The 16,184-nt window shown below is 39.5% G+C and overlaps 1 protein-coding gene across 1 annotated transcript in view; it reads left to right on the top strand.

Annotated features, from left to right (window-relative positions):
* The window catches only part of CNTNAP5 (contactin associated protein family member 5), a 1,036,258-nt gene that overhangs the window by 968,360 nt on the left and 51,714 nt on the right, over nt 1-16,184 (top strand). Inside the window, exons 20-21 of the mRNA XM_070389061.1 lie at nt 4,396-4,526; nt 11,458-11,545. Of these exons, the coding sequence (XP_070245162.1) occupies nt 4,396-4,526; nt 11,458-11,545 (219 nt within the window). The remainder of the gene's footprint in view (nt 1-4,395; nt 4,527-11,457; nt 11,546-16,184) is intronic.

Genomic DNA, 16,184 nt, shown 5'->3' with positions numbered 1-16,184 from the left:
GGCATACAGGTGAGAAGGCAGGGGCAGTTTCAGATGAAGAAATAAAATGCAAAAAATCAAGAAGGAGCATTATTTGAAGGAATTCTGTTAGTTTAGATATGATTCAGTTATGGGAAGTATGTGTTGATAAAGTTGAAAAGTTAAGAAGGAGGCTTTGCATGTCAGGCTACACACTGGAATGTATCATGTAAAATTAATCTTGGAGTAGAATCACGTGGCCAAGTAAGCCTGTGTTAGAATACTGACACTAATGACAGTATGGAAGACAGATTAGCATAGGATAATTGGCAAAGTGGAAACAAGTAAACTACAACAAAATGTTGTTCTTGAAGAAACTGAGGTGTGAGAATCTTTATCCTGAGGCCCAATTCAAGATGATGAGCTAGATAGTAGTTGGATTTTTCAAATTTCGAATTTCTAGTCCATAATGTTCACATTCTCACAAGTAGGTGATTGTCAAGAAGAATATAAATAGGAGATCGGTGGCTAAAAAATGAACAGAATTATCCTTTTACAGTATTAGAGTAGCTCTTAATGTCGGTCTATCTAATACACATAGAGAGGAGCCATGTGAAGAAAAGGAGATTGGAATAAAGCATCTTCCAGGCAAGGAATGGAGGTAGCCACCAAATGCTAAGAAGAAGCAAGGAAGAATCCTAGCCTAGATCCTTTGAGAGAACATTTCAAACTTCTAGCCTTCAGAATTTGAGACAATAATTTATGTAGTTTAGAAAAGAATGAAAGGAAGGAAGGGATGAAAGAAGGGAGGAAAGAAGGGAGAGAGGCAAGGAAGGAAGGAAAAAAATAGGCAAGTAAACAGACAACACAGAGGTGAGCACAGGACCCACAGGAGCAGAAGACGGCACCTTGGAAAAGCCAGATAAGGTTTCTTGGAAGGGGTAACGGAATGCTTAATGTTGGAGTTTGAGTAGGAATCAACTTAATGGGAAAAGTTGGAATGGAAGACCTATTCTTGGCTGAGATGAACACATGGGACCTTTGTGTTCCATGGGAAAATCATGCTCTTTAGAACTAACTCAATTTCATTTCTAAATCTGAGTTAATCACTTACTATAAATGATGAAAATTTATTTACCTTCCTTCACCTCTGTTCCTTCACCTGTCATATGAAGGAAGGAACAAAAAAAGTTCTAGATGAAAGAGGAGTCATATGCAAGAAACTCAAGAATGAGAGAAGCCAAGGGGTAGTAACTGTCCAGAAAGTAGCAAGAATGTTTAATAGAATATGTCTACATCCTCTTTGATTTAAACTAGATTCTTTATCATTGTATTTGAATACATTTTTTGCGATTATTTATTTCTCTCCATCACTTTTAAAATGACATTGATAATACTTGTATAATTCTAAAAATAATGATATGAATTTTGCCTGGAGACCTAAAAAGAGTGAGGACATATACAGCTAGAATTTTCCAATATTAATAAGATGCAATGAAACTTTTACAGCATACTTGCTGGTGACCAAAAGGTCATTCCATTATACATATGTTTATTCCAGAAGCATATTTGGAAAAGCCCTGAGACTCAAATCAGTTTCATTTCCTTTCTATACTCTGAACATCTTCTTTCAGCCCATATCCACACACACACAGGTAAATGCATGCTGTTTATAATGTAGCAATGTCAACATATACTAACGGAAAAGAAAAAACGAGACCACGTAAGAGGGGATACATTTTCCTAGATAAATTATAGTGAACATTTGGCTAAGGCGATCCTTTAAATTTTTTTTTTAAATTTTTGTACTGGAGTAAAACTGATTAACATTATTGTGATAGTTTCAGGTGAACAGCAAAGGGACTCAGCCATACATATACATGTATCCATTCTACCCCAAACTCCCCTCCCATCCAAGTTGCCACATAACATTGAGCAGAGTTTCATATGCTCTACAGTAGGTCCTTGTTGGTTATCCATTTTAAATATAGCAGTGTGTACATGTCCATCCCAAACTCCCTTACTATCCCTTCCCCCCATCCTTCCTCCTTGAGAATCATAAGTTCTTTCTCTAAATCTGTGAGTCTGTTTTATAAATAAGTTTATATGTATAATTTCTTTTTAGATTCCACATAAAAAGGAATGTCATAAGTTATTTCTCTTTCTGACCTACTTCACTCAGCATGACAATTTCTAGGTCCATCCATGTTGCTGCAAATGGTCTTATTTCATTCTTTTTAGTGGCTGAGTTCCATTGTATATATGTACCAGACAGTCCTTTTTTTGTTTGTTTGTTCATTTATTAGATTCAGAGCATCTTGCCTCAGTCAGTTCCCTGTCTAAGGGACTCTACACTTGCAATGATCACCATTATGTTAAACACTTTTGGAAGCAAAGGTATGGATGGGAGACACTGGGGAGGTAAATGAAAGCAGACAGATGAAGCATATAAATTAGGTAAAGAGGGCTTAAGAGCAGTGAATTTTGTGGGTCCAGGGCAGTGTCATCCAAGAAGGTGACAGTAACCTCGTGACACCAGAGTAGCTGAGGAGACACATGTCTTTTTGCTCATTGACCAAGCAGCTAAACATGACGCTAAGGGGAAGGTGATGAACGAACTTCTGGTCCCAACCATTTCCACCTCACCCCAGTGCCTCCTGTAAGACTGCAAGTCAGCCTTTAATGGTAACAAGCTTATTTTTGAAAAGTCTTGAATTGAGTTTATGCTCCTAGGAGTTGTGTGCAGATGAGTTAGCAAGAGGTTTCAGGATATCTTCTTAGGGTGCTTTGAGAGGCACTGATTGCATCAAAACCTCCTAAGTAGGTGAGATCAGTATGTGCACGGCTCTAAGAAATTGTTGAGGTGTTTTAGACCTAAACTGGAGTGTCAGAGAGGCTTCAGAATAAATTATTTGACAGGGTCTCAGTTGAGATGATTAACATCTAAGATGGATGGTTCCTAGGCAAGTTTTAGTGAAGATGTATAAAATGGAAGTGATTTCTAAAATAGATAGATGTGTGCAGAATGTGTGTATGAATGACTCATTCAGTGGAATGGTAAGAATCCCAAATAACTACAAGGAATGTGTGCCTTACTACCATGCCTGACACATAAATATCACATGCTGATTTACTTTATTGGGTTGAATTATATATAATATGTAAAATTTGTATGCTATATTATTATATATATTTATATACTACATAGAAAATTTATACATGATATATTAGGAACATATTTATATATTATATAGTACATTGCATTAAATAGTATCAAAAACCCAAGTTCTTAGAAAAAGCCTGAAAGAGCTTGCTAGGGAACAGCCCACTAGTTTATAAGGGGTGCCCTTTCCCTACCACAGGCCGGCCCCTTGCCCCAGGCCGGCCCCTTGCCCCAGGCGAAGGTGCCTCTCAGCACCAAATATGCTATTTCTAGGGAGCTATTAGGGCTTCCTATATGAGGCCTGGTGGCTCAGAAGGTAAAGAATCTGCATGCAATGCAGGAGACTCAGGTTCGATTCCTGGGTCAGGAAGATCCCCTGGGGAAGGGAATGGCAACCCACTCCAGTATTCTTGCCTGGAGAATTCCTTGCACAGCGGAGCCTGGAGGACTGCAATCCATGGGGTCTCAAAGAGTTGGATATGACTGAGTGACTAACATTTTCACTTTCATATAGTCACCTCAGTCCTCTTTGGCTTCCCTGGTGGCTCAGATGGTAAACAGTATGCTTGCAATGTAGAAGACCCCAGTTTGATCCCTGAGAGGGAATGGCTACCCACTCCAGTATTCTTGCCCGGAGAATCCCATGGACAGAGGAGTCTGGCAGGCCACAGTCTATAAGGTCGCAAAGAGTCAGATAGGACTGAGCAACTTTCACTCTCAGGGAGCTATTATTAATTTTTAAGTGAGAAAATAAGCTCCCAAGTTGAAAATCTATGATGATCAGAACCAAAGGGAGAGGAGGAATCAGGGCTAACTGTAGGGAGCTTCTGCTATCGGCTGACCCTGTTGGGTAATGACCTCACTGCTCCAGATTGCTCTCACCTATTCTGCCTCAGATTACTTTACAACCTTGTTTCACATTATATATTCTGAAATTCCACGAAGGCAATTAGGAAGAAAAGGAGTTCTAGGAAGTGGTAGAAACTGAAGAGACTGTGGACAATCTTATTAAAGTTTTCACAATCAAATTATTTTCCTTTCTGATAGCACACACACACACACACACATGCATATTTCATCTATACTCAGGAGTTTTAATATGGATCCAGATGCTACAGTCATGACATATATAGTACCTTTTAAAAATGTGAATGATGAAAGGGTTATGGCATAAGTCACTATAAAACAGCCATGATCAATTAAAAAGCAATCTGATTACTTTTTTACACTATTTGGTCTATTTTTAATTCTAATTTCTAATGTTTTCTTTCAAGGAAGCTTACAAGTTCGCTCCCAGCTAAACAAGGAAGAAACCCATGTATTCACCATCAATACAGAGAACTTTGCCAACAGAAGACTGCATCACTTGAAGATTAACAGAGAGGGCAGAGGGCTTACCATTCAGGTACCTTACTTCCCTTCTTCTCATTCCAGCAAATGTACCTTGGGTGCTCAATACAAGTTTTCTGAATTTCGCCCCCAAGCCAAGTGAGCAGCCGAGCTCTGGGGATGCATACTAATCATACTCAGCCCCAGCCTTTGGAAAACTAGAATAGGGGTCCTCAGGACACACCCTGCTTCCCAGAAGCATCTCTCGAAACCTTGCAAGAAATGCCAATTCTTGGGTCCTATGTCAGATCTACTTAATCTGAAGCTTTTTTTCAAGAAGGGGGCAGCAGATGCTGCTGCTGCATGTTCAGTTTTGACAACCTCTGAACTGTGGCATAATGAGGAAGACAAGCAAGGAAGAAATCACAAGTGGTCAGCGAGGACTATGGGGGAAGTGTGGATAGGTGAAGCAAGAGCATGGAGGAGGGCACCCACCTCATCTGGGCATCAGTTCAGTTCACCCTGAACAAGGAGGGGATGTTAGGATCACTGACCCTCCACTCAGTCAAAAATGAGTATAATTTATAGACGGCCTCCCCTGTCTGCAGTTTCCTAACTGACACACACACAAATACACACACACTCACCTATTCCAGGTCCCTCTCAAACTCTACTCAGGCCACTCGATGCATCCTTGCTCTTTCCAGAGCTCTTGAATTCACTAGAGTTTGCTTTGCCTAGAATCCAGTTGTTCATATATCTGCATCGCTACCTGTTACTTGTACTTCCTTTGGAACACCCCTCAAAAATTGACTCAGGGACCCTGTCTCCAGTCGCCTTATGTAATATAGCAACCCATCTCCTTGACTTCAATCCTAAACCACTTAAATGGTTCTAGCAATCAATAAAAATTATCTATTTATTTAATAGATAAGTCCCTTCTCCCTCCTCTAGAACATAAGCTTCATGAAGACAGGGATTCTTGTTTGTTTACATTACCATGGGACCCCAGTTTGTCAAGCAGTATCTCACATACAGAAGGCCTTTAATAAATATTTTTGAACTAAATAAATTAATCCCACATGGCTTGTATGTTCTAAGTTGCTTCAGCCATGTCTGACTCTTTGCAACCCCATGGACCATAACACGTCAGACTCTTCTGTCCATGGGATTCTCCAGGCAAGCATACTGGAGTGGGTTGCCATTTCTTTCTCGGCTTGTATGGAGAAGATTAAATTGGACCTGGGAGAGAGGAAGAGAAACCACTGGATTTTAGGCAGGGGAAGTAGCATGAGTAGATTTCCATTTCCAGGGGCTCACTGTGATCTCTCTATGGAAATACACATTTGGGAGTGATGAGATATGGGACAGAGACCAGACCAGAAGCAAAGATAAGGACTTCAACTAGTGTGGTGGGGAAGTCAAGGAGAGAAGGACTTGAGAAAGATCTGGACGGAACATTGGTAACCTTGGGTGACCCTCTGGATATGGATGATGAGTCAAGACTCAAGTCAAGACTGACTGTTCATTTTCTTGATTGGTTGGAAGTTCATGAATAATTGGCAAATATAGGAGACAAATCACAATCCTTGAGTGATTATAATTTAATAGCATTGACTGTAGCATTGACTCTTAAAATAAGTGGTAAAGGTCTTTGGATTGAGGTCAGACTAGAAGATAGAGATGAAATGATGATTTCTTGTTGGAAGATGTCTTGAATGAGGCTGTGGTGAGACACCTGGGGTGCATGTTGGTGGGCATTTGTATAAATGGCTCTTTCTCTTTTTCTATTTCCTGTCTTCTTTTCCATCAATGAAAACACAAACAGAGAGGTGAGAGAACAATGGGATATTCCCTCTTCTCCATCTAGATTTCCCACCAGCCAAATTAATAGCCAATGATAAGCACAAGCAGTGGTTGATAAGCACAATCAGTGGAAGATGTAGGATTTCAAAAGCACAAAAGTAGCAGAAAGAAATGGAGGCAGAGACCTATTTTGTTTTTTAAATTTAAATCAATTTGTTAAAACAGTCACATAACATAGTTGTCTCTGTGACACTCCCACTTCCCCCCCCCCCCCCCCCCGCATCTTATTTCTTCTCCTTCCTCCCCACTTAGAAAAGCCCTAGGGAATTCTCTGGCCTTCCAGTGGTTGAACTCTGGGCTTTCACTGCCAAGGGCATGGGTTCAATCCCTGGTCAGGGAACTATGATCCCATATGCCTCTGGGTAGCCAAATTAAAACAATAACAAAACCCCCAAACAAACAAAAGCAATGGGGAAAATAAAAGAACAAACTGTTTACTAAAAACAGAAAAGGATAAGCTACTGCCTGGTCTCAGGCATTATTCAGAAGCAGTTATAAGGAGAGGGTAGATGGTTATCACTATGCTCAGCCAGCCAGAAGCCTCCAGTGGGTAAGAACACATTCTCCTACCACCTCGGGACCTTGAGTTATTGAACCTTCTCCTCTCTGCTCTATGTGACTTTGGAAGGAATCTGTAGGGACTGGGCTACAGCCAAGAGTAAGAAACCTTGGTAATAATTTGAGAATTGTAATTTGACCAGTGGTTTTAAAAGCACATGTGCCCCCATGGTGGTTGAGGTAGACTTCAGTGCCTCTCTTTAAAATATATTAATGACATTAAACAAATTAAACCCATTTACCAAAATGCCAGCACAACTACCAGCTGTAAAGATGGAGGGAGCCCGACATTTTGAAAGCATGGAATCAATGACTTCCTTTGAGAGTTGAAGATTCTGAGATTAAGAGAGGGATCCCTAGTTCGGGACAGACTTGTGTGTGAATTCCTGCTCCATCTCCTATAAGATCTTAGATTTGCTATTCACCTTTCTGAGGCTCAGTCTATTTAGCTATAAAAAAAAGTTTGAATGTTATGGGGATTGGCTGGGGTACAAATGCAGCTGAGTTCAGTCAGTTCTGGTAACCATTATAGGAAAGCAAGAACATAACTAAAGGACCAAGCATGAAGCCTGGTGTCTAGGGCTTACTCAAAAGAAAAAGGTTTGTTCAATTTCCTTCCTTTTCCTATCTCTTTTAATCTCATTTAATGACTTGACAAGGCCACTGCTATCCTCAGTTCTAAGATCAACAAAGCTACTTTACCAGCTGAGCCACCAGGGAAGCCCTTCTCCAGGCCAGATTACAAATTTTAGGCATCTAAGCTTGAAAAGATTGTGATACTTCACTCTCTCACCACCTCACCAAGAGTAATTAAAAAGAAAAACAACACTAAAACATAGAATGAACATAAAGAAGTATAACAAAACAATGTATTTCTCACTGAAGACTTCAATGATTGCCTAGCCCCTATCATACAGTCGATGTCCTCGAAATAAATGTTTATGGTAACTACCCACTCCCCTCCACCCCTGGCCTTTTGCCTTTGCTCTGTGCATTTGCTAAGCTTTTCAAATAGGTAACCCAGCACCTGAGCCAGTACTAGGGGTGCCCCCATGTGCACTCACTCCACTTAAGGACTGGAATCCATTCCCAAAGTATCCCAAGCCTTCTTTGACTCATTGTACCTTTGTCTCCATACCTTATCTAATACTTAAACAAGTACGCCATGAGAAACGCTGGGCTGGAGGAAGCACAACCCGGAATCAAGATTGCTGGGAGAAATATCAATAACCTCAGATATATAGATGACACCACCTTTATGGCAGAAAGTGAAGAAGAACTAAAGAGCCTCTTGATGAAAGTGAAAGAGGAGAGTGAAAAAATTGGCTTAAAGCTCAACATTCAGAAAACTAAGATCATAGCATCCAGTCCCATCACTTCATGGGAAATAGATGGGGAAACAGGGGAAACAGCAGCTGACTTTATTTTTTGGGCTCCAAAATTACTGCAGATGGTGATTACAGCCATGAAATTAAAAGACACTTGCTCCTTGGAAGGAAAGTTATGACAAACCTAGACAGCATATTAAAAAGCAGAGACATTTCTTTGTCAACAAAGGTCCATCTAGTCAAGGCTATGATTTTTCCAGTAGTCATGTGAGAGTTGGACTATAAAGAAATCTGAGCACTGAAGAATTGATGCTTTTGAACTGTGGTGTTGGAAAAGACCCTTGAGAGTCCCTTGGACTGCAAGGAGATCCAAACAGTCCATCCTAAAGAAGATCAGTCCTGGGTGTTCATTGGAAGGACTGATGTTGAAGCTGAAGCTCCAGTACTTTGGCCACCTGATGGGAAGAGCTGACTCATTTGAAAAGATCCTGATGCTGGGAAAGATTGAGGGCAGGAGAAGAGGGGGACGACAGAGGATGAGATTGTTGTATGGCATCACCGACTCAATGGACATGAGTTTGGGTGGACTCCAGCAGTTTGTGATGGATAAGGAGGCCTGGTGTGCTGTGGCTCCTGAGGTCGCAAGGAGTCGGACACGACTGAGCAACTGAACTGAACCGAACTGAAACAAAATAATTGAGTGTCACTCACCTCCTTCTCACCCTTGTTTATCATCTGATTAAAGTGGAAAGGACCAGGTAAGTTCCCATAAAGGATAACAGTAGATCAGGAATGACTCCTGTACTAGAACAATTAGGTCTTCTACACAGTGTGACAATGTTGAGGGAATCACTTGATCTTTGGAAGCCTGGAGAAGAAGTTAGAGTCAGAAGCTAAAGAAATCTCAGCTCAGCCTTTAGTTCTAAGAATCCTACTGCTCTCTTCTCAGCAGGAAATTCCCACTCACTTTGGCCTCCTCTCCAACCTAAGTAACAAATCATGAGAGGAGGAACCCTGCCCCCTGCTGAAAGGGGCAATTCCAGAGAATAGGTGAGAGTTCTGAGATAAGGCAGGGAGAAAACTCCTTCAAGGCAGGACTGAATCGGAGCATTAAAAGATTACAGATGGGGACCATGCGTATGAAAATCCCTGTGTTGTATGTAAGATGTAGAGGCTACCAGGGCAGCCAGAGGCATCCTGGTGATGCACTGGATGCTCCATAGCCCACAAGATAGAAAGAGAATCAACACAGGATATCTATTTATTCATTCAGCAAACATCTGTTTGGAGTTACTTTTCCAGTTATTGTAATAGGCCATATAGAAAACATGTATCAATAAAATGTCCACATCTTCAAAGAGCCAATAGCTTAGTGGAGAAAAATGAGATGGGGAGAGCACACAGATCATTACAATTGTAGTTCACTCATTAAATCCTGTCCGATTATTTGTAGCCCCACAAGTTGCAGCACACCAGGCTTCCTGTCCTTCACCTTCTCCTGGAGTTTGCTCAAACTGGTATCCACTGAGTTAATGATACCATCTAATGAAATCCTCCTCTGTCATCTCCTTCTCTTGCCCTCAATCTTTCCCAGTATCAGGGTGTTTTCCAATGAGTCAGCTCTTCCCATCAGGTGGCCAAAGTATTGGAGCTTAAGCATCAGTCCTTTCAATGCATATTCAGGGTTGATTTTCTCTAGAGTTGAATGGTTTGATCTCCTTGCTGTCATTACAATACAGCATCTTAAATGCAAGGTTAGAGGTCGGGGGGCAGGTACCATGAGAACAGAGAATAGGATCAATTAATCTAACTAAAGCTTCAAGGAGAGCTTCCTAGAGGAGATGAACTCTGGGAGCATGGGAGAACTTAGAAAAGTGTCTGGCACAGAGTAGATACTCAAATGGTTATTGAATGAATTTTGTAGAAATTCAGAAATAAGAACATACAGTGATTGTCTACCAGCTGCTCATACATCTAGAGAGGCATGGACAAGTAAAGTAAATGCCATACTGTGTGGTTGGCAGGCCATGTGACAAGGAGTCCCTGCTATGTAATGCTGTGTGGCATTGGCCAAAGTTGTGATCTCTGTGACATCATTTCCACCATCTGTACTAGAGGGATAATAATGTCTATTTCACAGTATTCTAGGTAAGAATGCATTTTGAAAGATACTTTAGTATGATGTCTCATACATACCAAGTGTTCAATAAACAACAAGTATTATTAAAGCATATTTCCATGTATGAAAAAGGAATAAAGCCTACAATCACATACTACAAGTCATAGCCACTTATTTTTTTCACAGCAAAAACTACTTCAGGACCCAGAGGTTCCTGGAGGAGGGTCTGTCTGGGCTGGAGTCGGTGCAGAAGGAGGGTCCAGCAGTAGGAGCTAGGGATACCAGGCTCCCAGTCAGCTGCTCCCCAAAGGCAACCCTGGGACAGGCACACAGCTGAAGGGGTCTTAGTCTTCTCTTCCTACAGATGAGCTGTGATAGACCCTGGAAAAAATGGTAGGCTTTGACTAGAAAGGAAAACCTAGGGATGGATGGGGAACCATGCCTTGAAATGGAGAGAATAAAGAGACGGAACTGGAATTAACGTGTGTGGAAAGGAAGGTTCCCTAAAGGATGATCTCAGAAATAAAGTTCCAAAGAATCCCCCTGGTGGCTTTTATTCACCTACAAAATGGAATTATCAGCTGCTCATGCTGGTGGCAGCTGTTCAGCTAGTCTCCCCTTCCCAGACTCAAACCTTTTGTCAAACTGAAATATATTCTCTTAGGAAAATCCCCCAGGGCACACCTGACTAAGGCCAGGTCAGTTGGAGCAAAGGAGGAGGTAAAGGTTTTAAGGACCAAATGGGGAGGAGGGAGAGTTGGAAATGAAAACCTGCTTTCCTTTTCTTGTTAATCTTGCAGGGTCCTTCCTAAAAGGCTTCATTTGTTTGCTTCTTTGCAGCAAAGAATTTGGTGAGAAAATCTCAGTGGGGAGATAAATACCTGTCAAAAGCTGTACAGAATTTCCCAGGGAGAAGACTTGCGTGAAAGCCTTTATTTCACCAATAAAGAAAGAAAGGGTTATTTTATGTGCATTGTGGGAGAATTAGTGAGACATTTCTCATTTCTCCAGGGAGAAAAATCCCAGAGAGGTGTCTGCCCTGCCTGTGTTTTCCAGCTATTTTCAGACAGGAGTGTTTTACGCCTTGGCTGTGAGGACCTCTGCTGATGCCTCTTCTGTTTTCTGTTTTCTTGCAGATGGATCAACAACTCCGACTCAGTTATAACTTCTCCCCAGAAGTCGAGTTCAGGGCTATGAGGTCCCTCACCTTGGGCAAAGTCACAGGTTTGCTCTTCTAGTCCATGTCTTTCTGGCCTTGATAAAATAAATAATAAATAACTTTCTTCAGGGAAAAGCAACAAGATCTAGATAACATCCAACACGTAGGACCAAGAGTCCTGTGGAGACAGGAAAGCGTGTGTGGAGGGAGCAGAAACCAGCATTTACATCTACTTTATAGAATCTTGAGTAACATAAATGAACAGAGCAATTCACTAAAATAATTATTTTTTACTTAATTTCTATTTACAATGTTTACTCAATTTTTTTAGTTAAATTCACATAAATTTCACTTAAAGAAATTAAGGATTTACAACCCAATTATTTAACTCTATAAATCCTTAATCTCTTTCCTAATTCATCAAAAATTCAAAAGATTGTCCTACGACAATAATGGATGCTTTTTTTTATTCTATAGGGAGTTCTGTCAATTTTCATTTTATATGAAATGATGACTTTTATCAGGTGTAAGCAAGATTGAAATTTTTGTATCTTCTTGATGAACGTTTTTTCACACTGAAGTAAAATTTTTTAATTTTAATGTCTCTGTACTTTAGTTTGTCTGTTATTAATATAGCTAATTCAGTTGTGCTTTAGTTAGTATTTGCCTGGCTTATGGTTTATCATTTTCCTTATTTTCCCTTTCAGTCTTTTTTTTCTTTGTTTTTTTTTTGAGCCTTATATAGGATCTTGTGGAGAGTAGACAAACAAATATTGCATTTTCATTCAATCTGGCCATCTTCTGTTTTATAAATTGGCAAATGTAAGCCCCTGTGCATTTTTGGGTTCTTTGGGTGGTTGGGTTTGTTTCTGCCTCTTTATTTTCTAATTGTTCAACTTTTCCTGTGATTCTAGCATGTTCTTTTCTATTCTCTCAGTCACAATACAGTGCAGAAAACATTCATAACTGGAAACATTTTAAGCAGGAATGTATTTAACTCAGGAAATAACTTGCTTACAACATTGTGACAGCACTTATAGAGTGCATTCCTGTTAGTCTTTTTGAGTGACTCCCCAGCAGTTCTGAGCTGATGAATGGGAAGCCATTAACTACCAAGCAGTCACTGATGCAGTGCTGTGTGTTAGCATCCAATAGGTGGAAAACTCCTTTAAAATGGCGGCAGAGAAAAGACTTCAAGTTGCCATGACTTTGCTGGCCAGTAGAAAAAGCTGAAAAGGCAGAAAAAATGACTCCTGTCCCACTACAGCCTTCCAGATCCATACATTGTATCTAGTTTCCAGAACATAATGTGCATCCAGAAATCTATCTGCTATTAGGTCTGGAAAATGTCAGTTTTACCTTCCAAAATGACAGTTGAATGAGCCAATCAACACTGACCAACTTGTAGGTTGAATTTTATGTTTATTTCTTATTCTATTTCCCCTCCTACTACTAATAATTATTACTTTATGTAGACACTGCTTTTTTGACTTACCAGTGTAGTCATTAATTTGTTGTTCCAAAACCTTTTACTTTCTGCCAGATTTAATTTCCTTCTTTCTGATGTAAATTCTTTTGAATTTTTTTCCGTATAAGTGGTCCTTTATCTGAAAATAAGTCTTTCATTTTTCACCTTTATTCCTGGAAGACAATTTTGCTAGACATGTAATTCAACATTGAAGGACATCTTTCCCTTATATCTTAAGGATTTATTCGTGGGTGTGATGGACCCGCTCACACTGGCTCATAAGAACCTGTTATACGTATCCGTACACAATTCTGCATGTGGTGATTTCACAATGGTAGTTTGAAAATGGCCAACCTAGGAGTTTCTATTCCATGTATCTCAGAAATGCTACAAATCAGGGTCCTTGGGGTCCTTGGCAGCCAGGTTAAACCCTCACCAGCACATCACTGGACTCTACTCTTCCATCATCTGATGTGACTGTTGAAAAGCTGGCTGTCAGTCTGTCCTGTCTTTGAAAATACACTGACCACCCCCACACCCAACACCCTAAACCTATTTTTAAGGTCATTTCTTTAAATTTGGTGTTTGATAGTTTTATTACCATATGTCTGATTGTAGACTTCTATTTAATTTTCTTAGTTGATATGTTTATGTTTCTTGTATTTCTTCATTAGTTTCTATGTATCTAGTTCATATGTATTATTCATATGTATCTATTCATTAGCTCTCAAAAATTCTCAGCATCTCTTTAATGCTTCTTTCTTATTCTCTCTACTCAATTAGCTTTGACCTGCACTAGATAAACCTCAGACTTATTCTTTTTTCTGTTAGGTGATTTTCTTTTTCTTGTCCATTTTCACTGGTTTCAATGTGAATATTTTAAGTTGACTATCTTCACTTAGTAACAGGTCGAGGCCAGGACTCCTGTTCTTCAAGATGATTCTGGTACTCTCCTGGATGCAAACTTAATGTTGGCTGATGACTTACTGTCTTGGTTTTGCGTTTCTTTCCCCTAAAATCTTCCCCAAGCTTAGGATCCTTCTTTGTTTCCTGTAGCTTAACAAAATATTAAAAATGTGTTGTTTGGTTTTAATGAAGCAGAATTACTTTTTTGAGTATCTAGTATATTACATGTCCCCTCATACCTAAATTTATCTTGAGCCACTGAATCCACATTTCAGAAGAATTTTGAGAGGAGAGATTCCTAGGGTTGTAGGCTCACCAAGCTTGGGCTGTTTTTGTGTTACCTGCTTTGCAATGGCAGCTCTAAAAACATCCTCTTATTTAAAATTTCTTTCTGTTAATCTTGACACTGTGTATGATATTCCTATGGCATTTTTGTCTTTTGAACTAAACCCCTAATATGTAAGACTTAAAGGAAGAAAATTTAAAGCGAGTTACTAAATTACTGTACCTTGTACTAAATTATCTTGCTGGGTGGCTCAGTGGGTAAGAATCTGTCTGCCAGTGCAGAAGATGAAGGAGATGTGGGTTCAATCCCTAGGTTGGGAAGATCCCCTGCAGTAGGAAACAGCAACCCACTCCATTATTCTTGCTTGAGAAATTCCATGAACAAAGGAGCCTGGTGGGCTACAGTCCCTGTGGTGGCAAAGAGTTGGCCATGACTGAGCAACTGAGCACGCACTAAATTATTGCGGGCCAGCTTGTCATTTTGTTTTAGAAAAGATTAGGTTATTGTTGAGGAAGAGTATCCAATAAAATGTCTTCACTGGACCAAGTGTGGAAAACCCCTGCCTGCCCACCTTTCTTCCCATCCAAATGGCTACAAGCAGAGCAGAGCATTTGGATCCATAATTAACCTCCATACTTCTGGTCTTTGAAAGGTCTGTATCTAGAGGTGAGAGAAGATGATATGAACATTAGGTTCATTATTAAGGAGGGACATCTGTCCTGCAGACCTTTTGAAAGGAAGCCTCATGCATCAGAAAGAATTTGGAGTAGGAATATTTGCTGTAGGTAGGGATGGTGCAGAAATGGGTATGTAGTATTTATAACAAATGCAACCCTACTCCACAACTTTAGAAATGTCTAGCATTGTGTTGGACATTTTCAAATCTAAAACAAGTATTTGCAGGCATTTTTTCATAGTATATACCAAAGGCAAGTAAGTATAGCAAATCTGTTCCAGTTTTCCTCAGTAATAGCATTCCATTGTAAAGCAACTCATGTATTCATTTTCTTTCTTTAAGAGAAAGGGCAAATTCATCATTCTAGAAGGTATTTATTTAGCACCAATGATGGTTCTACATGATATGTGCTATATAGATAACAAGATGAGTAAGCATGTCATTCCTGAAAATTCCTGTGATATAGAGGAAAATAGAAGACGTAATCATTGACGTTAAAATTGCATTGTGTGTGTTTACCCCTGGTAAATCATGGGCTGTTGTTAGCTTTGTTCCTTTGTTTACTGACATTCTTTGACTTTTAAGAAAAAAAACTTCTTGTTTCTGGTCTATTACATGAATAGATTGAAGGGAAAATAGCATTAAAAAGAAAAAAAATCTGTTTATTTAGGGAAGTCACCCTTTTGAACAAGATCATCTTTTTGAAAAATTACTGAACTCTTTAGAAATATAGAACTGCATTCCTTAGATTCAGATAGTGTGAATTACCTGTATGTTTCTATGTCTATCCAATTTAGCACTGGTGCAGGAACATTCAGTCAGATTTAGAAATTTAGAAAGTATGGAACTTCTAAAAGGAACTGTACATTTTTTGTTTGCTTTTTATTTTTGTTTTATGTTTTTTAGTCCTGGTTTCTCTTAATTTACTGTTCCAGAGTATATAATTAAATTTAATGGCAAAGTTTTTTATATATATATATATATATATATATATATATAGCATTGAAGCTAAAAATGAATGAATTTATTATTATCATTATTATTATTTTCTTCCTGAGCGGAGACTCTTCTACTGCAGATTTAAGAAGCCATTACTTTTTAAAATATAGAAACATCTTCAAGCTTATATGGAAAGGAATTGTATACTGTTTTTAAACTGTAGCTGCCAGATTCCACATAGACATTCAAATACTAATTGCACTCAGGGCATACTTACAAGATTATTCATTTATCAATTTCTTTTGCCTACTTGCCAGTTTGGTAGGCTAAACCTCACAGTTGGCAGAGACATTATTCTTCTGCTTTGATGACTGTTTGCCCAGGTAGCTTCAAAATTCACTTGGCCTTAACAAGCCATGTAGAAATTGG

This window comes from Bos mutus, chromosome 2, assembly GCF_027580195.1.
Source record: "Bos mutus isolate GX-2022 chromosome 2, NWIPB_WYAK_1.1, whole genome shotgun sequence".
In the NCBI taxonomy this organism is placed as follows: Eukaryota; Metazoa; Chordata; class Mammalia; order Artiodactyla; family Bovidae; genus Bos; species Bos mutus.
The sequence above is the reverse complement of the archived record's forward strand: the minus strand, read 5'-3'. Positions and strand labels throughout refer to the sequence as shown.